Source organism: Danio aesculapii, chromosome 14 (genome assembly GCF_903798145.1).
Source record: "Danio aesculapii chromosome 14, fDanAes4.1, whole genome shotgun sequence".
NCBI classification, from domain to species: domain Eukaryota; kingdom Metazoa; phylum Chordata; class Actinopteri; order Cypriniformes; family Danionidae; genus Danio; species Danio aesculapii.
The window spans coordinates 28,157,552-28,181,858 of record NC_079448.1 but is presented as its reverse complement, the minus strand read 5'-3'; the positions used below and the strand labels follow the sequence as shown (position 1 = coordinate 28,181,858).

Here is a 24,307-nt window from a genome sequence, read left to right as displayed (position 1 = left end):
CACAAGACTTTTAAGGGACTGTTTTATATGAATTTATTAATCCTTCTTACCGTTTAATGAATGCAAACTTTCGTAGATTATTAAAGATGCAAACCCCTCACTGCACCACAGCTGCACCTTTAGCAAACCTCCTAATTCCTGCAGCACGAGGACTTTGATTGTTTATGAGCGTCAGAAGTGGCTGATCTGTTCAGTGAAATATTTAACTGCGTGTCACTGCATCTCAAATGACTAAAACGATATAACGATATAAAGAAATCTCCACTGTGCTGAGCGAGAGCGCTTCTTAAACTGAACAGCACATCATCGATGATGTAAGTGTGCTTAGGCCCAAATGCAATGAGTGCAATGTGAGTTCGGGCCATCAAGGGAGACTAGAGGGGCGACAAGCGTGCTTCAGCCCGGTTTAAGGCAACTGTACATAGTGTAAGTACGCCCTGAGTCCTGGCTGGGCCTGTTGGCATTTCTGTGTGGAGTTTGCATGTTGCCCCCATGTTCACATGCACTATAACAGGGCCGTAGCCAGCTGGGTGAAAGGGGTGGGGGTTTTTCTCAAAAAGTGGACCTTTTTGCAGTTATTTGCCTCATTATCTATTCAATTATGATGTTTAAATACTGCATTTTAGAGACATTTTGCTGGATTAACTTGTTGGATGGCCATCATAACCACATGTTTTGATGTACCAAAAACATTTCCTAAAGAAACAATACTTTTTTTTTTAAATACAAATATATAACATCATATATCAATAGAAACAAATAGGAATCTGTTAAAGTTTTAAATGAAAAACTAACCTATTGTCATTAACAAACTGGCCAGCACATTCGACCTTCCTCAGTCAGAATTAGGGATGAATTTGTCACTTCAAAACGTTAAGACACAGCTAAGCAACAGCCGACACAGGATTCTGCTTGGTCTTAAAGCCTTTTTCGATTTGTGTTATTGTCATAGGTATTTTTAACAATTTATTATGGAATAGCAGTTAATATAGGGAAAATGAGCTCATGTATGGGACAAATTATGGACTTTTGTCAGTGAGGGGTGGGTTTCGAACCACCCTGGCTACTGGCCTTTATAAGTAAATTGGACTAAATTGGCCATAGCGTGTGTGTGGCTGTGAGAGTGTATGAGTGTTTCCCAGTAATTGATTGTAACTGGATAGGCATCTGCTGCAATAAGCATATGCTGAAATAGTCGGTGGTTCATTCCGCAGTGGCGACTTCTGATAAATAAAGCACTAATCTGAAGGAAAATGAATGAGGAAAAGAAAATATCTTAATTTTGATGCATTTTTTGGTTCATTATTTTTGTAATAAACAAGAGTATTGAAAGAATGTGAGTTGAATGAAGCCGCTACCATGCGTCCATAGCCAAAACGTCCATATATGCAAAAAAGCATTGTGAAACAGATACACACAGCTTTCTCTCGTGCCCTCAGGGTTGCACATTTTTCACTTCATCCTCAAAATGCACTTCGGCAAATTCCACCTGCTGCAGTGGCCCAGTGCCCACCGTCTGTTGAGTCTTATTTGTGGGCCATGCCTGCTCCATGTGCTCATCCTCTCTCACTCCATGGCAGGTCTTGGCACCAAGACTGGCTTCTGTTTACATCATCTCTAGTGGGTAGCTGGACCAAAAAGTGCCGTTGTACAGCAACGTACAGTTCTGAAGCCATTTTTAGGTGTTTAGCATAACGTGACTATGGAGAACTTCAGTTGGAGAAACTGCTATGTAAATGCTGATCACTTTGTGTCTCAACATGATACGCATTACAGTATAGGTAGTCTGAGTGTGAATGAGATCTCTGTTTACATAACAGTCAAACAAAGACAGCATGCTTCAGGCTATTAGGGGTAGTGCTAACGCTAATGATAGGTAAATGCTTTAAGGTATGCGCAGGAACAACTTTAGGTTTAATAATTGTGATTTAATCAGCCACTAGTTTTCTTAAGTGCAATATTTTTGTTAAACTTCTATAAGTAGAGTTTGCTGTACTGTAGGTACATGCGATGAGAGTAATATGAAACATAATGAGGTGTGTGTTTACTTTGGATGGGACTGTTCTAACTTTGTGTAAAACTTAGCTGTGCCTCACCTAAAGCTCAAAATAAATAAGACAGACAGACACACACACACACACACACAGAGAAAGGGTAAAAAACCTCCTCCAATCTGTGTGCCCGGCTGATGGGTGTTGGGCTGAGTTTAAGTTTAGTGGGAGGGGAGGGTTTCTGAGGGAGGGGCTGTGTCATCAGGATTGGGGAGGAGAAGATCAACCTGATTCCTCAGGGAATAAGGTGTCTCAACAGTCTTGCAGCTCTATTCTCAGGAACATGGCAAATTAGCCAGAACCACCAACCGTAGGATTTTAGTTTTTTTGCAGTCAGTATGGATGAAAAGCAGTTGGTTTTATTTCCGCATTGGAATACTGTCATACCAAAGGTGTGAGGACTTTGGGAAAAGTTTTATGTGTAGCTGGAGTCGAGGACCTCAGGTGAGTTTCTGAGAGGTCAGACATGTGCTTTCAGTTTGCTTAATGTCATTGCTGTATTGCTGCATTTGGTGGGTTTTAGCATTGCATGTGTGAATATCCAAAAGCATGTTTGTTGGGCTTTGTGGGATTGTAAACATTCCTGTGGGTTATGCTAGTATATTTATACTTTTAAAGTTAGATAAAAGTATATTTTTAAAATAAATTAATTAAACAATTCCTGCTTTTAAATATTGTGGGGTTACACTTTATTTTGATGGTGCTCTTTTACTGTTGAGTTTGCAAATACATGCCAACTAGCAGCCATAAAATTAAGACTGTTTGCTTAATATCTGCGAACACTTTATTTTTATGATCTCTAACAGACATTTAAGTCTACTCACATTTATTTTCATTGCTCTTTATACAGTGCAGATTGTGTCAAAGCAGCTTTAAAGAGATAAACAGGCAAACAAAGTAGTCAGACCAAGTTATCAAGTTTTCATGAAACAAATTTAGTACTGTTCCACCGAAGTGTAGTTTTTCATTTAAAAGATCAGTAAAATTGACTTCAGTAATTTTCTAATTACTAATGTGTAACAACTGTAGGTCAGCTAGACAATATAACAAGACAATACTTTAACAATACTTTAACTAGTCACTATTTTGTAAATGTCAGTGTGTTTTGCTAACCCAAACTCTAACCAAACTTATATAATCTATTGATACTATAATGTGAGTTACAACAATACTTACAGTGAACAAGTTGTCTAAAAGTGATAAAAATATAGTTTATTTTATAATCGACAAGCCAATATTCTCTTATCATTAGTTCAACTCTTTGACTTGCCTGTAATATGAACAGGATCTAATCTTTTGAACATAATACAACTGGGCCCAAAGTAATCTGGGTCAAAATGAAATACATTCATACAGATAATATATTAAAAATGAATACATTTTGAGGTACCACACTCGATTAGAAGGTGGTGAAACATGAAGTACACACCAAAAGGTGGTCACCTTTAATGTCCGGGGCAAAGTAAACTAAGATTAGGCTATTTGTCTAAACTGCCCATTCTCTGAAGCCCTTCTAGCAATTTAGATAATTGCCTCCCTGTGGCACTAGGTGTGTACGTGGGGGAATTTATGTGAGGTCCTCATGTCCATAGACAGATAGGGGACCTTCTGAATGCTCCTAAAATGCTGTCAAGATTTATATATATTTTTTTTACAAATAATGCATATTAGAAAGAAAATATAGAATATAAGAAAGAATTTAAGCTTCTACTATGTGTACATATGCCCTCGTTAGTTCACTTAGCTACTGCATTTGTCTTCATTAGTAGGTACATGTTCGAAAAAGAAAAAAACTTGGAAGGAAGTCTTATTCAACGTCATCCGTAATGCCTCTGCACAACTGAACTAGCTGTTCTGTTGAAAATGACGCATCTGTGGGCATGTTGATGCTTGGCTCTGGCCACAACTTTTGCAAACAATAAACCAACAGCAAGAGCTAGTGTAATCCTATAGTAACTAATGTACCACAAAGTATGAAACACGTGCTGGAGAAAGTCATAATTACTCTTGTACAGATAGTTAAAAAGGAAATGAAAAATTGCAGTACAGCAGTAGATACAAAAGGTGCAGTTTATTGGCTTACTTGTGGTTTACAAGATTTGTTTTAAACACATTCTATAGAGTTTGCTTTGATGTGACTTCTTGAATAGTTTTTTGTGACTAGACTATGACAAACTACACTTTGACTTACAATTCGATTTACACAGTATTATTACAAGAGTGCTAGCATGCTAAACTGTTCACAGTATCTTTAAATGTCATTAAATCTAGCAAAACTGGCAAAGTAAGAACTGATAGTGAAATATGATCTGAGTGTGTGCTGCCTGGCTGAGCGTGTGGCGGCAGGTAGCTGTGAGAGTGTAGGCTGGAGGGCAGCACACGGCACATCCTACTGCTAACAGACTCACCCTGAGGGATTTCACAACTTTTACCTGATGGATTTCAAGAGATTTCAAAAGGGTTAAAAAGTTGTTGCTGCTAAAACGGACTTACGTGGAAACTCTTTCAAGTTTTAGGTCAACCTTGTATAGCACAGATTAATTCTCTGTTCGTGCCTCTTTGCGTGGTTAACTTGCATTCCAGGAAATATTGCTCTACACCCCCCACCCCTATACAAAGAGATTTATGGCGGTTAGAACTGTTATCACACATGTACATAAATATAAATAGACTGACAAAGAATTATACTTTAAATATGCTTAGACTTGTTCAGCTTTTGGACGTCTCTTTTTTAAATTACTGCCCCACGCTAGTGTAGTTAGTTAAATTAGATATAAAATTCCCTGTTTTTAAGTAAAGTTCATTCACTCATTCATTCATTTTCTTTTCGGCTTAGTCCCTTTATTAAACAGGAGTCGCCACAGCGGAATGAACCAAGTTAGTCAGCATTTGGTATTACGCAGCGGCTGCCCTTCCAGCCACAACCCAGCACTGGGAAACACCCATACACTCTTGCATTCACACAAATACACTACAGCCAATTTAGTTTTTTCAGCTCACCTGTCTTTAGACTGTGGGGCAACCGGGGCACCCGAAGGAAACCTACGGGGCTCGAACCAGCGACCTTCTTGCTGTGAGGCGACCGATACCCACTGTCCCATCGTGTCCCCCTATTTTAAGTAAAGTAAACTTTTAAAATATCCTGAAATATCCTAAAATATAAGCTGAACACAAAATAATATATTTTTTAAACATTTTAATCATTGATATCAAGTAGGACAAATAGTATTGAAATGAATCATTATATGTTTCCAACATCTTTCAAAATAACTAATTTGGGTTCAACAGAAAAATGAAACTCAAGCAGGTTTGTGAAGGGTCAGTAAATGATGACAGAATTGTCAGTTTTGGGTGAACTAACCCTGTAAGTGAATGCTATTATTTATAGTAGCATCTGAAATAAAAACTTAGTACATCAGAAACTACCCAGCAGACACAAAGTGTCAAAAGACGTCAATAGTAGGTTAGGTTGAGGTCACCAGTGCCTAAGGACAATGCTATTTTGACGTCCAATAACAACATCAAATGATGTTGATAATTGTTTGATTTTAGGTTGTGTTGGAAAGTGACCAAAATCCAACATCGGGTCAACGTCTTAAACCAATATCATATTAACGTCAAATACTGATATTTATTCGGAAGGTATGGCAACTAAAATCCAACGTTTGATAGACGTCATATTGGTAACGTCTACATAATGTCAAACTGTAACATCATTAGACGTTGGTATTTGGTTGATTTTACGTTTAGGAAAGTAACCAAAATGCATTGTCTGTATAACATTGGACATTGATGTCAGCCAGATGTGGGGTTCTGACATCAAAAAAACATTTGCGCATAACTGATAAGGATAAAGTTTTTATTCAATAAGAAAAGATGCGCATAAACTGTGATGGAAACACTTTTACAGAACAAATTCCAGTATGCGCATTAAAAAAACGTTGTATGATTTTGTTATAAGAGATCTTGTGTTGATAAAAATGTGTGTGAATGGACAAACCAGCAGGCTGAGCACATTTCTAAAAAGCCTTAACCATTTCAGTATTATTGTTATTATATTATTAATGACCTCCAGAATCAAGAGTGTCTGTCCTCCGCGGCTCATGCCTTTAAACGCCACCATGTGTTCACTGCGTGTCAGGATTGCTTTCTTAGGAGCAGGTCTTAGGAGCAGGTCATTTGTTAAATGAAGAAAAGATTCACGCAGCTTCTCCTATCGCATCAAATTCAGTTTTTAATGTTGATATTTGGTGCCAGTTAATCAGGAAGTGACGATTTTGTTTGCTTTGACTCATTGGATGGAAACGCTGCTTTATTCGCACATATTTTTTGTGCGATTAATCCAGTTTTGCGCATAAAGTTAATTAGCATTTTTGGATGGAAACATAGCTAACGTCAATCTAACATCATATTGACGTCCTGTGCCCGCTGGGTAGGTTGGGGTTTTAATTTTGAAGAAAGAATGTATTTTAAATTTACTAGTAGACCTATATGAAATATCTGGGTGGATAGTGATGTGGTATATTGCTAAAAAATATGTTGTAGCTTGAGAAAATATGGATTGAGAGATCAGTAACATACATACCACAAATATATGATTTTTCAACCTTTCTTGGATAGTTTGTCAAGGCCCATTTTCATATGCAAATTGTAAATTACTTTTAGTTAAAGATGACTGCATGACAAAATCATCTGAAAATGAAAAATGTCTCACCTGGTTTAAAAAGTTTTAGTTCTGTTCTCACGGTTAAACAATGTCAAGTTTCATGTCAAGGCATGTCAAAACAGGACAAAAATACCCGACTATGATCTTTTACTAGGTGAAACAGACAATAAGATGAGTGTGCGTGCGTGTGTGTGTGTGTGTGTGTGTGTGTGTGTGTGTGTGTTTTGTCCTTTCATGTTTCAGTATGTGGTTATATTACTCTGACATATCAGCTCATTATAGGACCATGTCTTGACACTGTGTGGTCTCTTTGTCAGACAATAAAGGAGTTTAAACATTTGTTTCACTCTCCTCAGGTCTGCGGGTCCATGTTGAGACAGTGAGAATGTCTTTCACAGACACAGCCATAATTCTCACTGTCATAGCAGTCCTAGGAACACTAACCAGATGTCATGGGAGCCTGGTTAAGGACAGCTCTTTGCTGAGGTTCACCCATCATTTGTATAATGCCAGCATTTATGAGAACTCTGCCCCCAAGACCTATGTGGAGAGCTCAGTCCGGATGGGCATAATACTCACTGATCCCTTCTGGAACATCAAGTACAAGATTGTCTCTGGTGATGAGGATGGCCTTTTCCAGACAGAGAAGGAAGATGTAGGAGATTTCTCCTTTCTGAGAATCATAACCCGAAGCAGTAACTCAGCTGTGCTCAACCGAGAGGTCAGAGACATTTACACCCTCACTGTTGAGGCTACAGAAAGCACTTTTGACAACCGAGCTAGAACAAAGGTATTGATCCAAGTGCTTGACACAAATGATCTGAAACCGCTCTTCTACCCTGCCTCTTATCATGTGGTAATTAAGGAGGACACACCAATCAAGTCCAGCCTGGTGAGAGTGAGTGCAACGGATGCTGATATTGGCAGCAATGCTGAATTTTATTACTCATTCACCACTAGATCACACCCGTTTGCTGTTGATCCTTTCACGGGGACTGTTACACTTGTCAAGAGACTTGACGCCAGTCAGAGAGATAGGTATGACCTGACAGTGCTAGCAGAGGACAGGAAAAAGAAAATCTCTGGTGTGCAGAAATTTGGAAATGTAGCAACGGTTGTTGTGAAGATCCAAAAGGTAGAAAAGAATTTTACCATTATTGCACCAATCACTGCAGAGAGTCTGCTAACGAATGATGACAAAATAAGTGTAAACATTAAGATGGAACCGAAAGAGAAGGAAAAAACGGCATCTTTAAGTATAGTTAAAGGAGATCCACTGAATTGCTTTCAGATAATTCCCTCAACTTTTTATGATGGTGGCTTTCAGCTGGTCTCAACGAAATGGATTGACTGGTCACAGAACCCATTTGGACTAAACATTTCCCTTCAGGCCAAAGACAGAAGCAACCCTCCTTTGCTAACTCCAATAAAAACTGTGCACATTCCACCTCCTCTTCAATCAAAACCCTTGAGGTTCGAACAAGAGCTCTACTACGTAACCCTCAGTGAATTTTCTCCACCAAAAACTCATGTAGTTAGAGTTTCTGTTGGGTTGAGTTTAAAAAACACGACATTCAGCATCAAAGAAAACCCAGATAGCTATAAATTCAAAATCAGTGCCAAAACTGGTGTAATTGTGACTTCTCAGTCTCTTGACTTTGAAAAACAAAATCATTATGAGTTTGATGTCACAGCAAATGACGGGGAAGCAGTTACTCGTGTCATTGTGGATATAACTGATGAAAATGATAATGCCCCTAGTTTCACTTTACCCTCATACCAGGCTTCTCTGCCTGAAAATGTGCGAATCGGAACAAGTATCTTATCTGTCTCTGCTATTGATGTGGACAAAGATAACAATGGTTTTGTGACCTACGCTATAGCAAACACAGGTCCTGTCCCTTTCAGCATAGACCCACTGACTGGTGTGATTTCTACCTCTCAGGAGTTTGATTATGAGCTCATGAAAAGATGGTACCATCTACGTATCTGGGCCTCTGATAGTGGCAACCCTTTTAACAGGGTGAGCGAATGCACTGTAACTATCACCATGACCAATGTCAACGACAATGTTCCAGTGTTTGAGCGGGTGGCATGCAATGCCTCCATACCCCGAGACTTTGCTGTGGGGGAAAGCATTGCAGAAATATCAGCACTTGATTTGGATGAGCTGCAGCAGATCGTATACAGGATAGAATCTGGAAACGATGATGGACTGTTTGCAATTGACCCCGTTTCTGGCACCATCAAACTGGCTAAGACCATTCCATCAAACTACAAAGACACTGAACATTCTTTGTATACACTTAAAATAACAGCAACTGATGGCACATATAGTGCAGACCCCAACACTGTGACTGTGAGCATCACAGACAATGGCGAAGGTGCCACCACACATTGCGAGGAGACCGGAATTACTAGGCAGTTGACAGAGAAGCTTATTGAGTCATTTAGGCCATCTCTCAACATCAAAGAAGAGGAGTCCATCTCAGATGTTCATATAATTAACCAGCACTCACCGAAATTTGTCATTGGCACACCAGGCTCAATTGACATTAGGGAAGACTTTGCTCTCAATAGATCTGTGTTGCAGTTTAATGCAACTGATAATGACTCTGGCTTTAACGGAAAGCTTGTCTATTCAATTTCAAGTGGAAATGAGGACGGATGCTTTACTATTGATGTGAATGCAGGGGATCTGACGGTTATTTGTGCTTTGGACAGAGAGCAGAAAGAGTTTTACATTCTCAACATAACAGTCTATGACTTGGGATATCCGCAAACCTCTACGTGGAAACTTCTTGCTGTTAATATTCTTGATGCAAACGATAATCCTCCATTATTTTCTCAGTCAAGATATGTTGTAACCATCCCAGAAAACACAGAGGTTGACAAAAGCATCTTCAAAGTCAATGCAGTCGACTTTGACTTGGATAACAATGGAGCATTTAAATATTCGCTGTTTACCTTCACAGATTTGTTTCAGATAGATGAAGTCACAGGGGTGGTGAAAGTAATCGGGCCATTAGATAGGGAGACCTTCAGGAGATATGACCTAACAATTGAGGCCAGAGATCAAGCCAAACCGGACCCACAGCTTTTCTCATTTACCGATGTGGTTGTTGTTCTGGAGGACATCAATGACAATCCTCCAAAGTTTGTACCCACAGTCTACAAGATCAAAGTTCCTGAGGACGTTCCTCCAGGCACAGTGCTGCTATGGGTCGAAAGTTTTGATTTAGATCTGGAGAGCGGAGGTCTCATAAGCTACAACCTGAAAAACAGCGAATCAGGAACCTTTTTTCTTGATACTTCCACAGGTTGTTTGACTTTGGAGCGGGAATTAGACTTTGAAAAGCGGCAGTTTTATAATTTAACAGTTCGAGCTGTGGACCATGGAAAGCCCCGCTCTTTATCATCTTCGTGTTTTATTGAGATTGAAGTATTAGATGTCAACGAAAACCTGAACCGGCCTCTCTTTAGTGAACCGGTGCATACAGCAGCCGTTATGGAGGATGCTAAAACAGGAACCTCAGTCCTAACACTAACTGCTGTAGATAACGACCTGGGACGAGATGGAGTTGTCAGATACTACATCCATGATGGCTCAGGGCTCGGCGTCTTCACGGTTGATGAAGAAACAGGTATGCGAGTGATTACATTATTTAAAATACACTTTGCACTCTTTACTTGACAGGAAAATACATCATGGATATTATTGACCTTCTCTTTTACAGTTGCCTTTAGCATATTGGGTCAAGACTGCATGTTTAGACATTTCCAGAAAGTTTTTCACTAACATATGTAAAGACAAAGTGATATATGGCTTTTTCTCGAAAGATTGTAAGAATTTGAAAAGCTATTACCTCAACACCACCTGCCACATTACATGCAGTACTCTTCCCTAAGTACATAATTATTGGGTTGAGTTTCACAGTTCTTGTGGAAACTGGTTTAGGAGGCGATTTCAGATTGATGCCTGTTAACATTACTTTTATATAAATACAAGGACTCATTTAATGGTTAATGTTTCGGCCCATTATATTGCTACTGTTATCACACAGTAATTCTGGAAAATTACATTTTACAGGTGTTATTCAGACTGCAGGCCTTCTGGATCGTGAGGTTGTGCCACACTATTGGCTGACTGTTTATGCAAAAGATCTGGGCACTATACCATTAGTATCCTGGACTGAGGTCTACATTGAAGTTTGGGATATTAATGACAATCCCCCTGAGCTGTCCCAGCCTGTCTACTTTGGCTCAGTGCAAGAGAATTTGCCAAAAGATAAATCTGTGCTGAAAGTATCTGCCACAGACATGGACAAGTCCTCTGAAGGGAAGCTTGCTTTCCAGATCCTTGATTCTCAGCGTGTATATTTCACCATCGATTCAAAAACAGGTAAGTTTTATACTTCAAACGGTCCACCAGAAAGTATGTGAATCATGAAACAGCACAAGCTGGTGATTCATGTCATACTATAACGCAATCTTTGATGGATTGATTGAACATGTCTAGGCACACATTTTTTTTTATAAAGCAGCCAAGGGCACAATGAATAGGCCCTCTAATTATTGTGAATACTGTGATCAGTGTGTCATTTTGTGTCATGGGTGAGGATAGTTGTTTAGCAGGCCCACAAAGCAACACAAACACCTCTGACCCTTTTTTTGTAGCTGCTGAACCTAGCCTTTGAACAGTAGCTATGAAAATTAGAACCGCATTAACCAGCGTTGCAAGCTTGCACATGTCTTAACCATGTCTCGTCTCTTTGTTGTTTCAAACTACCCCACCCTGAACTAATATACAAGGATTACAAAGACGTCAAAGCCTTGGTTTGCATTATATGAAGGATCTATCGCTGAAAAATGATGTTTTAGACGGGTCCAAAAAAATTAGATGTGCTTTCACTTAGATGTGTTTAAAATGATAAAGGATTTGATTGGATGCTTGAGGCAAAAATTAACTAGTGTGAACCCAGCTCTCTATTAATACTGTGTGCGAATACTGTATAGTCCACGAGGATCAAGGAGAATGCTAAATGATTATGAAAGTGTAATACAATCAATGCCGCATCTCAAGAGCCAAATCAGCTGCAGAGACAGCAACAAATCTCACTTCAATGCGGCATAACCTTCTTCCCTTAAGGCTAAAGGGACTAAAGTTCTCTGGAGTTTTTTTTTTGGCGCTCCATGTCAGGACAGGACAGCCTGAGATGACTAATCACAAGCATGAACACTGTGACTAAGCTAACAGCCTTAACAGCTTAGCACCACAAAACCATAGCATTTATGGGATATGATCAATTTTTTTTACAGTGAGTGAGTAGGTAAGACAAATAATTCTTGGGTGCGTAGGGAACAGAGTTTACAATATCAAAAGCCAATGTGCAAGGGGGATTAAGACATGAGAAAAGAGACAAAAAGGTAATATTTTGAATGCTTAAAGCACTAAAGACGTGTTTAAATCCACGCGTTTACCCATTGTCCCATGCACGATAGGGCAGTCTTTCTACAGGTGGCTATTAATGCCAAAACCATGTATTTAGGATCGCCTGCCTAAATGCAGGCCATCATAAAAGCCCAGCAGGGTTTGTTTTGAGTGCTACACAGGTTGATAGACACCGTGGATCCCTGCCAGCCCTCTTTTGCTGAAATGACACTTAAGTGTTTATTGCAGTGGCGGTAAACCGCTGTCACTTGTGCATTTTGTTCGCTCTGAGCCTAAAATCAGCTGTTGAGTCATAGAGCACACTTAACCAAGCCTCTAACACTCACTTGTAAAAAGGTGTCAGAGAACCTCTATACTAATTCACAACATTGCCGTTTACACGTCTTGACTGCAGTGGCTCTTAAGCCTTGGCTCATTTTCTGCCAGTTTCTTGGCAACTGGGAACTTTGGTCTTGTAGTACACATCAAATCCTCACTGATGCGGACTTGAATAATAACCGTTGTTCCCACGGATTGTATACCACAGGGTGACCTAGTATAAACAGTGGAACAAAACAAATAAAAGTTGAAAAACAAACTTGTGGGAAGAGAAAGTAAAATGAGCAGCCTGGGGTGAATGAACAGGTGTGTCATCCATCTGAGGCAGGTGGCATTGATCAGTCTGTCTGCTCTTCCTCTGTATGTTTGTTTAGGTGTGATCAGCACTCTCTCCTCTCTGGACCGGGAACAAAAAGCCGAGCATATCATTGAGGTTGGTTCATTTGCTCCCTTCTGTTTACTAGATCATGAACTCCAGTGTTGAGAGTGTGTTGTTACTTTATTTGTCCCGGTGTTTTGAAGTGTATTACACTTGTTTTTACTCTCTTTGATGTTGTACAAACAAAAAAAAAATGCATACCAGATGCAAAATATGGCCTAAATGTTGTATATACATTTTTTTCAAGCTAACCATGCAACAGTTTACAGTGGTTCATAATTACAAAAATCATGTATTGCAATTTAATATTGTAACAATAATTGTATTTTTAACATGTAGTTGATCAGTAAATTACATGTTTCTTGTAAAAAATTTTTTTACAATTTTTTCCAAATGATGTTTAACAGAGCAAAGAAATTTTCACAGTATGTCTGATAATATTTTTTCTTCTGGAGAAAGTCTTATTTGTTTTATTTTGGCTAGAAAAAAAGCGTTTTTAAAAAAAAAAAATCATTTTAAAGGTCAAAATTATTAGCCTCTTTAAGCTATTTTTTTTTCGAGAGTCTACAGAACAAACCATCGTTATACAGTAACTTGCCTAATTACCTTATCCTGCCTAGTTAACCTAATTAACCTAGTTAAGCCTTTAAGTGTCACTTTAAGCTGTATAGAAGTGTCCTGAAAAATATCTAGTCAAATATTATTTACTGTCATCATGGTAAAGATAAAATAAATCAGTTATTAGAGATGATTTATTAAAACTATTATGATTATAAATGTGTTGGATAAAATCTTCTAGGAAAAAATAAACATGGGGGCTAATAAATCTGACTTCAACTGTGTGTGTGTGTGTGTGTATGTATATATATATATATATATATATATATATATATATATATATATATATATATATATATATATATATATATATATATATATATAAATTACTAATAATTACTAAAATGTCAATAAAAGTCACTCTGTTAAACGGCAGAGTTGAATTTTTAACATTAAAAGTAGACAGAGCTGAGATCAAGGTCCCATAATACAATTCATGAGCATAAATTAATGAAAAAATATCCCTGAATCACTCTCTCACACATGCAGAAACTATTAATGCCCAGATGATATTTACAGTGAGGATTTGAGTCATGATTCATTTGACGATGGCATCATTTTTGTATGGAAAATGTGTTCATGAGGACACTTTAAAATTTGGGACACCATTCAAAATTGTTTTAAATTGGCAAACGTTTTAAATGTTTTGAAACATTTTTTCATTTAAAATATTTATAAAGTGCTCTTTAAATGTGTTGCCTATAAGCAAAATAAAGGGAAAGTAAAATGAATGTGGTGCGGTAATGGATACAGTGAATTCTGACACTATATTCCCTGAACTACAATATAAAGGCTTTGCCATTTGAAAATATAAATGTTTTTACCATTTAAAATTTTCATGGGTTTTTTTATTACACTTGAAGAACTAAAAGTACCTTTCATATTTGAAAGGAGCATTAAAACTTGATGAAACATTTTTCACATCTCATAATACATGCAGCAAATATTTAAAAGCTCTGCAAAAGAAATATTTTGGTGCACAAGATATTCATGATGCTTCCCTCACCTGCCGTTGTTTAGGTCATGGTATCAGATAAAGGGGAACCTCCGTTAAGCTCCACTGCCACCGTGGTCATTGAAGTCCTGGACGAGAATGATAACAGCCCTCTGTTCAGTCACAAGCTTTTCCAAATAAAACTCCCTGAACGGCAGAGCACGGCTGAGCCTCAGGACATTTACAGGATGGTGGCCCGTGATGATGATGTGGGGCCCAATGGCATGATCACGTACAGTCTAGAAGACAACAATGAAGGCCGGTTTGATATCCATCCAGACACTGGGGTGGTGACAGCTAGAGGACAGTTTGTTCGGGGGAACTACAGTATTCTGACGGTAAGCATACACATTAGGACTGTAAACTTTTAGAATGAGAGTGAATCAGAATATTGGATTTTGATTTAGACACTTAAGTCAGTTGGTAACACTTTACCATAAGATTGAATTTGTTAACATCACACCATAAAAAATACATAGTATGTTAATTACAGTTGTCTATAGTACATGATTTTCAAATTTACTCCACAGATTAACAGTATTTGGAAACAATCTATTGATAAGAATAATATAATCTGTAAAATGACAGAAAAAAGACTGGTAGCTCATTATTTTTTGCAGTGTAATTCACATGATTAAAAGGGAATGACATCCGACAGTTTGTTATTGTCTTAGAAATAGGTTTTACTGATTACATATTATATATATTATTTACATAATGCTTTCAGCGTATTATAACAACTTGTCACCCAGTGATAAGTACAGTGATTCTGCAAAATTAACTTTAAAGTGAGCGGTGTTCGTCTGACTGGTCCATTTGCGATAGCACTCTCCCAATGGATATTGGATAAGACAAAATGTCCAAGCATCCAGCCCCAAATATACAACTATCTCATTGAAGCTCCAAGTGTTTTTACAAGAGAGAAGTTAAAGGCCAATACATCTTTAGATGCCAACAATTTTGTTCGGTGTGGTCATGTGCAAGAAATAATGTTCCATGATTACCAGATTCAACACTATGTAGTGCTAAAAACCAAGGATCTGCTTAGCCAAAGATAAGGAAAAAAAAGACGGAGCTATACAAGGCCTGGGTAATCATCACAAACAACAACTGAACAACTGCATTCTGACAGCAATCTAGACCTACACCTGTGTGGCAGGGTATGTGAACTTATAGAGGTAAAGTTGGTTTTATATTCGCACATTCTGACTTTTTTCTTAATAATATAATTTCATAAAAGTATTATTTGCAAACTCTAAATAGCGAAATCATATTAACAGCCAATGACTATCAAAGTACAACATTGTTCACAGTCAAATAAACAGTGTTAATGTTGTTTTCAAGTCATACTTGCAGGTTATTTCAGACCGAATATTCAAAGTGCCGTTTTAAAGTGCACAGTTTAATAAACAATATGTAACTGTTTTTGCGAAATCATTGCTGCATTTAAAAAATCCAGCACTTTTAATTAGGTCGTCATTCAGCTCCCTTTTAACCAAAGACGTCTGCAGTTGGCATTAAAGCAGTGTGGTGTATGGTAAAAGTTAAGTTTTCTGTTTTTCGAATTTGGCATCCTACTGCACAACACGACATGTTTGCTATTCCAACTGGTCTCTTTTTGCAACCCAGAACCTGTGTGACGTCATGTGTGACATAGGTTGGTAATTCGTCTATATATTATACAATATATACCAGACAAAAATAATACGTCAAGAAAGAAACTTTGTTAAACTTTTTAACGTCAAAAGTCAAATGTCATAGAGTACCCAATTACAGTAGATGTCACATTTTTTATCTGCACAATCAAATTCAAAACCAGCCCAATCTGGCAACAGTGGTTGCTTCTGCGTGTTGTTGTGTTGCTCTGCAATAACACATCCGAAACGCTAGCTAGCAGTAGGTTTGCATGTTCCTCTGTGTGAAGTTTCTTCGCGGGTGTTTTTTTTTTTCTGAACGCTACAAGTGCCTCAAAACATGGCTCAAACTCGCTTATTCAGAGTAGGGAACCGGCGGACGTTCAACGACTTTGATAGTAAAGTAAATACAAAACAAAAGTTTCCATCAGGAGCTCATTCACGCGACTTGACACTTGTAAACAATCGCTCCATCAGGATTGCGGCTCTCAGCACCGCCCACGCTCGACACCACTACCAAGATGACCAATCTCAGGGCTTGCGCTACGCGTTGTTGCGTTACATTTTTTTTGAGAGTTGCGCGTCGGCGTCAGCTACGGCGAGGGCTATGCGAACGCGCTAAGGCTGCAGGTGCAGGAGCATACACGTGCGCTTGAAGCAGAAGTATATATCAGCTTTAATTGACTACCAATTAAATACTTACACTGTAAAAATTTAGGGCTCCACAACCACACAGTTCATGTAGGTTGTCCCAACAGAAAATGATTAAGTTAACTTATCAAATTTCAGTGGATTGAACAGAAAATAATGAAACTATCAATCAAAATCTGAGTTGGGTTGTTTAAGCTCATTTTACATAAGCAGTTTAAACAAACAAAATGTAAGCAAATTTTTTTTTAGCGTAGTATTATATTCACTAAGAAGAATTTATGAGTCGAATGGCCAGGATTTACTTTTGTTTATTTACTTATCCTATCATTTACTTGTACCTACACATCACTAAAAGCAAAAGCTGTATCTGTGTATTATGTAATGGATGTGAGCAGACTTTAATGAAGAATTAAAACTTGTATTTGTATTAACTATTGTAAACAAACAAACAAAAAAATGCATTGTTAAACTTAAGTAGCTATAAGCATTCATCAGCACTTTATTTGATTAGTATTATGTTACATGTACTTAGCATAGTAATTATGTACTTAGTAACAGTAAATTGTGCATACGTACATGCTATAATCCTAAACCAAACCCCAACACTGTAATAACTGCATGCTGCTAATTAATATTGCTCAGAGTAAAATTAATGTTTACTCATTGTTAACTCACAATCACCTTTTGACTTGCTTAAAATAGGGATAATACATAATGACAGAATGTGTAAACGCAATTTACGCCAACAAACACTGTATGATATATCCAATAAATGGAGTAATCAATGACAAAAAAAGTTAAAAAGTTCACAATGTTGTCCTGTTTTCTGTTTTATTTTCATAGATTCAAGCAACAGACCAAGGGAATCCTCCCAGAATGTCCAAGGCACGTCTGCATGTTGAATGGCTGCCTCAGCCTGAGCCCAGCTCGGACGTCCTGGCATTTGATGAGCCACCCTTCAACTATGTGGTGATGGAGACTGATCCTGTCACTGACATGGTGGGAATAATCCGTACAGAAATCCCCAAAAACCTACTTTTGTTCGACATTATCGGTAAGAGAGGCTCTTTTATTTACTATTGCTCTTTATAGTAAATTTGAAAGAATACATGCAATAAGTTTTATTGAGGTTAGTTGACCCCAAAATGATAAATAGGTCACGTTTATTCAGTGTTATGTTGTTCCAAAAGCATACAACATATGTTACATTTCAGTCTACCTTTTTTATTTTGTAATTTGAGAGATTGGTTGCATTTTTTGTTAGGTGGCCTTAACTAATATGTGCTAACACTGAAATTAACCATTTGTTAGAATGTACCTGTCTAAATACATGTTTTTACCCCGTACTTATGATTAATTAAATATCTGCTTTATTAAATATCTGCTAATTACACCTGTAATTAATTTCTGCAGTTACATTTGTAATTACACTGTTGACCATCCCTTGACCCGTCCTTAAACCTTCAAATACCACCAAACCTGTCCCTAACCCTACCCATATCCCACGTCAAGAGCAACAGAGGTGTTCTGCAGTACATTATGATCACATGCATTTATTTTTAATGCAAGTACATAGCAGTTAAACCAACCAAATATAAAGGGATTTGAACAGTTGAAGAGACATTGAATAGCTAAGTTCTAGCCTTCCGAAGAGATATGTTAGCTGTATAAAACTAATAAATTTATTCATTCATTCATTTTCTTTTCGGCTTAGTCCCTTTATCAATCTGGGGTCGCCACAGTGGAATGAACTGCCAACTTATGCAGCATATGTTTTATGCAGTGGATGCCTATCCAGCTGTAACCCATCACTGGGAAACACCCATACACTCTCATTCACACACATACACTATGGACAGTTTAGCCTTCCCAATTCACCTGTAGCGCATGTCTTTTGACTTGGGGGAAACCAAAGCACTTGAAGGACACCCACGCGAACACGGCGAGAATATGCAAACTCCACACAGAAATGCCAACTGGTCCAGCCGGGACTCAAACCAGTGACCTTCTTGCTGTGAGGCGATTGTGCTACCCACTGCGCCACTGTGACATCCCTAATATATATATATATATTTAATATAATTGAATTACCTTTCATCAAGGACGACACGACTCAGTGGTTAGCACTGTTAGCGCCTCACAGCAAGAAGGTCACTGGTTTGAGTGCTCTGGTTTCCCCCACAGTCCAAAGACATGCGCTATAGGTGAATTGGATAAGCTAAATTGGCCGTAGTGTATGTGTGTGAATGAGTAAGTGTGTATGGCTGTTTCCCAGTACTGGGTTGCAGCTGGAAGGGCATCTGCCGTGTAAAACATATGCTAGATAAGTTAGCGGTTCATTCCGCTGTGGCAACCCCTGATTAATAAAGGGACTAAGCCTAAGGAATATTTTTTTTCACATATGAACATTGATCGGTGAGCAATGTTTACAGCATTTACATTTGGATGGTCATTGAAGCTTGTCTTGTTGATGAGTGAGAACCAATGAGGTTCATTCTTGGGTGTCACGTGGCACCGAAAGAGCCAACGAGTTAGTATTAATGCATCATGCTAATGTTTAAAATTCACTGATCATTTATACATTATGTGAACAAAAGTCTACATTTAATCTGTTTGTCTCTTAAGAAAGTATACTATTAAGTGGCTTAATTCATATAGATTATTTTGGTTCTCTTTATTGAAAAATCCGAGTTTGAATTTATGAATTTGAGTATAATATCATTTGCTGGATTTGTGCTTGTCAGATGAATCTAAGAATACAAAAAACACAAGTAACATTATTATTTAGAGTTTTTTGTTTTTATCATTGCTTTGTCTCCTGCTTACACTCTTCTCTGCCAACTCTCTCAGTAAAAATCCTGGCTGATAAAATATGTTTTGATTATTTGACATTTTACTTCCTGGTTGTTCAGACACTAATATTTTCTTTATAAAAATCAGAAATTTTGGTTCAAACAAGGTGTGTACACATGGTACAGTAGAGTATGTAGGGGGGGGGGGGGGGGTGTTTCTGTTGTCACTTTGATGCTATAGCTTTCCTCTCTGTGATAAAATCAGTGCCAGGAGGCAGATCTTAGCAGTGACACATTTCTTCAGATGACAAGCCAGGGCACCAGAGGAGCTGCCATCAGTCTCTTTCTGTGTCCGTGCAAGCAGCACGCATTCGCCCGCAGTTAAAGGCTGAACCTGACCTTCACTCTGATCCCCACATTCTTACCTTCAGCCCTGCAGACTCACTGCGAGAGAAATGAGCTTCAGTGCAAATAAATCACAAGCATTTGTAGGGAGTGAAAGTGAATCACGTGGATGAGAGTTCACCTGTTGACTGCAGAGCTTGTGTTATCTCTGTGTGATTCTACCGAACATGATTTGTTAGATGCAAGCACATTATATTTTAATCAGAAGACTGTGGTCAGTCCGATGAAAAAGATTCTTTGATATGGGATTCTGTGTCATAAATTTCAGATAGGCTGCATGTTACTGGAATTTGTCATGCATAATTTATGTTAGGTCGTAAATGCATTTTAATGTCCTTCACTTGCTTTAATGTATTATTCCATATATACTTTTGGAGAGATTTCTATCTAATGAAGACTATCTTATTTCTAATGAAGACAGGCGACTAGAAATTATATGAAAAAAAATTCACTACTAAAAATTCAGAATTAAACTACACATATTTTTATTTGCCAAACTAACAAACAAACAAACAAACAAACAAATACACAAAAATTTTATAATCCATAAATTTGTCATGTTCACCAGCGATCGAGGACTGCAGAGATCGCTGGTGAACTACAATTCAGTCATGAACTACAAATCCCTTCATTCCACTACACATACACCAGGTCTCACTTCCACTGATCACTCACACAGCTGAATCCTGTCACTATTGATTATTTGGACTATTTATACACCCTGCACCCATTTGTGTTTGTGTGGTATGTTGCTCATGTGTTATGGTCCCTTAGCTTATCTTAGTTGTTTGTTTGTTTGTTTGTTTGTTTGTTTGTTTGTTTGTTTGTTTGTTTGTTTGTTTGTTTGTTTGTTTGTTTGTTTGTTTGTTTGTTTGTTAGTTAGTTGGTTATTGGTCTTTTGGTTATACCATTCTATTTCTGTTATCTGCATGATTATTTCTTTATTAAATGCACTTGGATTGTTCACTTGTTCATTGAAACATTAAATATATTACATAATCAGCAGAGCCAAAATAGGGAATAATATTCTTATATAATCATCATATAATATGCTTCATAATCCTCATGTAGTGTTCATTAGAAATTCAAATATTTCTTTAAATCATTTCTAAGTTGGTTTAGCTTTAACCATAACCCCAATTTTACATAATTAAAATACTTCTTTCAATGCAGCTACTTTTTCAGCACTTGTGAAGCCAATTATGTAGTCATTAAAAGATCTCCTGACTGTTTTTTTTTTTTCTCAGAATGCATCTCAAGGCCTACATCAAGGCCAGTACTTGTTGATCTTCGAAAAAGAAGATGATAAACTCGTTTGCTTTGTAAAGTTTGGACACAAACATAATGAAGAGTCACTTGAGAATATAGCTACATTAAAATGGGACCAGAAAGCCTTGAATAGGTGGAATTCTTAATAAACACCATCTGTTAAAACAGGCATGAATTTGCCCCCACTGAGTAAGACGTCTGGTCTTTTATAAGTGTGCCAAATGTTTTCCCTTAAACAATAGTGCTGATTTATGAACAGCATGGCAGGAGTGCCCTTGTAATGTGGTCTTGTTTTCTGTCATTATTGTACCTGGCTGGGCATCGCAAAAAAGACTCATGTGGGTGTTAGAAATGTGAAGTTTTCGATATAGTGGTGCATTTCATTAAGGCTTTTGTGTGTGTGTGCGTGTTGCTTGTCTACTTATTCTGCGGAAGGATTGTAGAGGATTGTACATGGAGTTCTGAATCTTACTGTCATAACACTTCACGTTACTCACTCAGCTCTGTATTAATGCATACGGGTTCACTGTCAAAGCTTCATCCTGAATTGTTGATGGTAAAATTTGGGAGGTGTGTTAGGTTATTCTTGCCCATTGGTTTTTGTTTTATATACATATTGCACAGCAAATGTTTCATTGAATCAAAAATAAAAAAATAAAAAACAATTTAATGTTTTAATCTTAGTAATATTATATTAAAATACTAATTAATATTGATCTAAGCAATCAGAAATGCACAATATGATTTAGATCATGTTTTTTAATCTTAATGAAGTGCTTCAGAATCTACGAGATTACATAAATTACTAATTAAAAGCACTTGTCTGTATACACCTATTTAATTTGAGGTCAAAACACGAAAAAAAAAACAGCAAAGCAAGCATTTTAATAAGCTATTATTGTTATAGATTATTGTAATTATGTAATTTTGAAATGCATGACTTAATATAATATAATATTAAATGACAAAAAAAAAACATGAATCATGTTTAATTGACCAGCTAACAAAATGACAAATGACTATGCGTCAAAATACCATGAACATAATTTTAATGCATGTCCATTAATGAGAACTATAGAGACTAACTACGCTACAACTAAATATATGAGCAATACCACATGAGTAGCAGTGTGATAAGGCTGTATATCAGCACTGGTAGGACTGCTACTCATGTGATATTGTGTTTTTTACAACAGTTCGAAAAAAAAGAAGAAAATCAAACATGGACAGTCTCAAAAAAAACTTTTGTACGAGGAACTACTTTCTTCCGCCACTCATTCACATCTGCAGCTGATGTCAGAACAGCAGAAACCGTTGCCAGTTCACAAACGTCACTTTAGAGCTAGTATTTGATTGAATCTCTAGCAAAATATCTGTGATTCAAAAACTGTCGATTTTGCTGACATTTTATGATTATAAGGCTGATCAGCGTGAAATGCCATCAGTCTGCAGAAATTTACCAGTATTTCTCTGATGCAATCGGGGTTTCACAATAATTAACCTGAAAAAGCCAAAGCAAAGCAAACACTGCCAGTTTCTGTGGTATACATACAGCACTGCAGCATACAAAAGAGAGAGATCAACTCAGAATTTCACTTACCTCATTTATAATCATTTGTTCTGCTGTAGTTTGAAATTTACACTGAGAAAATGCAGTTTTTTCACCTCTAAGGAGTTATTATGCACCATCTTGTGGCGGAACGTCAACTGTCACTTTTCTTGGTTTGCTCAGACAGGCTGATGGTTGCCGATACACTGCATCTGATGCTCAGAAATTATAAATATTTAAAAATAGGCACTATTCTTATAAAAAAGCCTCTTTAAAAATACATTATGTTGTCCGACAGCAGCAATATTTGTTAAACTGTAGAGTGTCCTCTGCTTGTCTAACCAACAGCTGATATTGTATTTTAGGTGGTGATGAAGAGCAGGACTTCTACATTGAAAAGAACACCGGCAGCATTGTGAAAGCTAGACGTCTGAATGCAGGCAGAAAATCTCATTACAACTTAACAGTCAGAGTCACAGATGGATTTCAGACCATAACCACTCAGGTATGAGCACACATGCCAAATCCGTCACACATTGATCACAGAGTCAATAAATTCATTGCAATGCACCTCTGCAACTTAATGCGAGATGAAAGATTTACCATTGTTACCAGGTCAGCATTTTAATATGTCCTACTTAAAGGCAATGAACAGCTGAAAGAGAAGTGGTTTGTCTTTTTTACTAGGCCTACATTCAAGTCGTGGATATAAATGAGCATCGGCCCATGTTCCTGAAGAGCCTCTATGAGGTTAGAGTGCCAGAGGACACATCCCCGTGGAAGGAGATCCTTCACATCAGTGCCAATGATGCAGATGCTAGTAGTGGACTCTTTTACAGCATCCACAACAGCCTCAATCCGGAAAGCCTCAAGTACTTTCACCTGGACCAAAGGAGTGGCGTGCTTGTCTTGAAAGAGGAGCTTGACTACGAGACCATCTCCACTCATACTCTGATTGTGATGGTAAAGTGACACTTGACTTGACTCAACTGGACTCTCATCCCAAGGTCTTATGTAAATTGTAACAACAGCCAGTGCAATCTGTTGTAATTGCATGCAAGTCACAAAATGTGATTCTTTGATTAATTGGGCGTGAAAATGCGTAGTCATTAGTCCTACTGGAATGTGATTATTTAACTTGACTCCCTCACATAATGGGATAGAAGGGGTCAGAGCACAAGACCATAAATCGACATTCCTGAAAAGTCCTGACCTCAATAACATTTCTAAAAGGGCAAAAGAAAACATTTGTGTTCAGATGTTATCTCATATACCACACAGGTTGACCCATGTACTTTATCTTTCCAGGTACGAGATGATAAGATCCCAATAAAAAAGAACTTTGCGAAGGTTGTCGTTCATGTGGAGGACTGTAATGACCACATTCCATCATTTCTGGATACTCATTATGAGGGCACCATAAGTAATCTAGCACTCACTGGCACTGAAGTGCTAAGAGTTAAAGCCTTGGATAAGGATACAGGGAGCAATGCAGATATTGTTTATTCGTTTCACTCTGGTAAGTCTTT

General features: G+C 37.7%; 1 protein-coding gene across 2 annotated transcripts in view; it reads left to right on the top strand.

Moving 5' to 3' along the window:
• The first annotated feature begins 2,291 nt into the window (after positions 1 to 2,291).
• Positions 2,292 to 24,307, top strand: part of fat2 (FAT atypical cadherin 2) — a 78,621-nt gene continuing 56,605 nt past the window's right edge. For both annotated transcript variants that reach the window (XM_056471894.1, XM_056471893.1), the window contains exons 1-9: positions 2,292 to 2,495; positions 7,074 to 10,361; positions 10,808 to 11,119; positions 12,862 to 12,920; positions 14,505 to 14,816; positions 17,607 to 17,817; positions 23,144 to 23,283; positions 23,466 to 23,741; positions 24,087 to 24,297. In XM_056471894.1, coding sequence (XP_056327869.1) covers positions 7,103 to 10,361; positions 10,808 to 11,119; positions 12,862 to 12,920; positions 14,505 to 14,816; positions 17,607 to 17,817; positions 23,144 to 23,283; positions 23,466 to 23,741; positions 24,087 to 24,297 — 4,780 coding nt within the window. In that variant the 5' untranslated portion in view covers positions 2,292 to 2,495; positions 7,074 to 7,102. The remainder of the gene's footprint in view (positions 2,496 to 7,073; positions 10,362 to 10,807; positions 11,120 to 12,861; positions 12,921 to 14,504; positions 14,817 to 17,606; positions 17,818 to 23,143; positions 23,284 to 23,465; positions 23,742 to 24,086; positions 24,298 to 24,307) is intronic.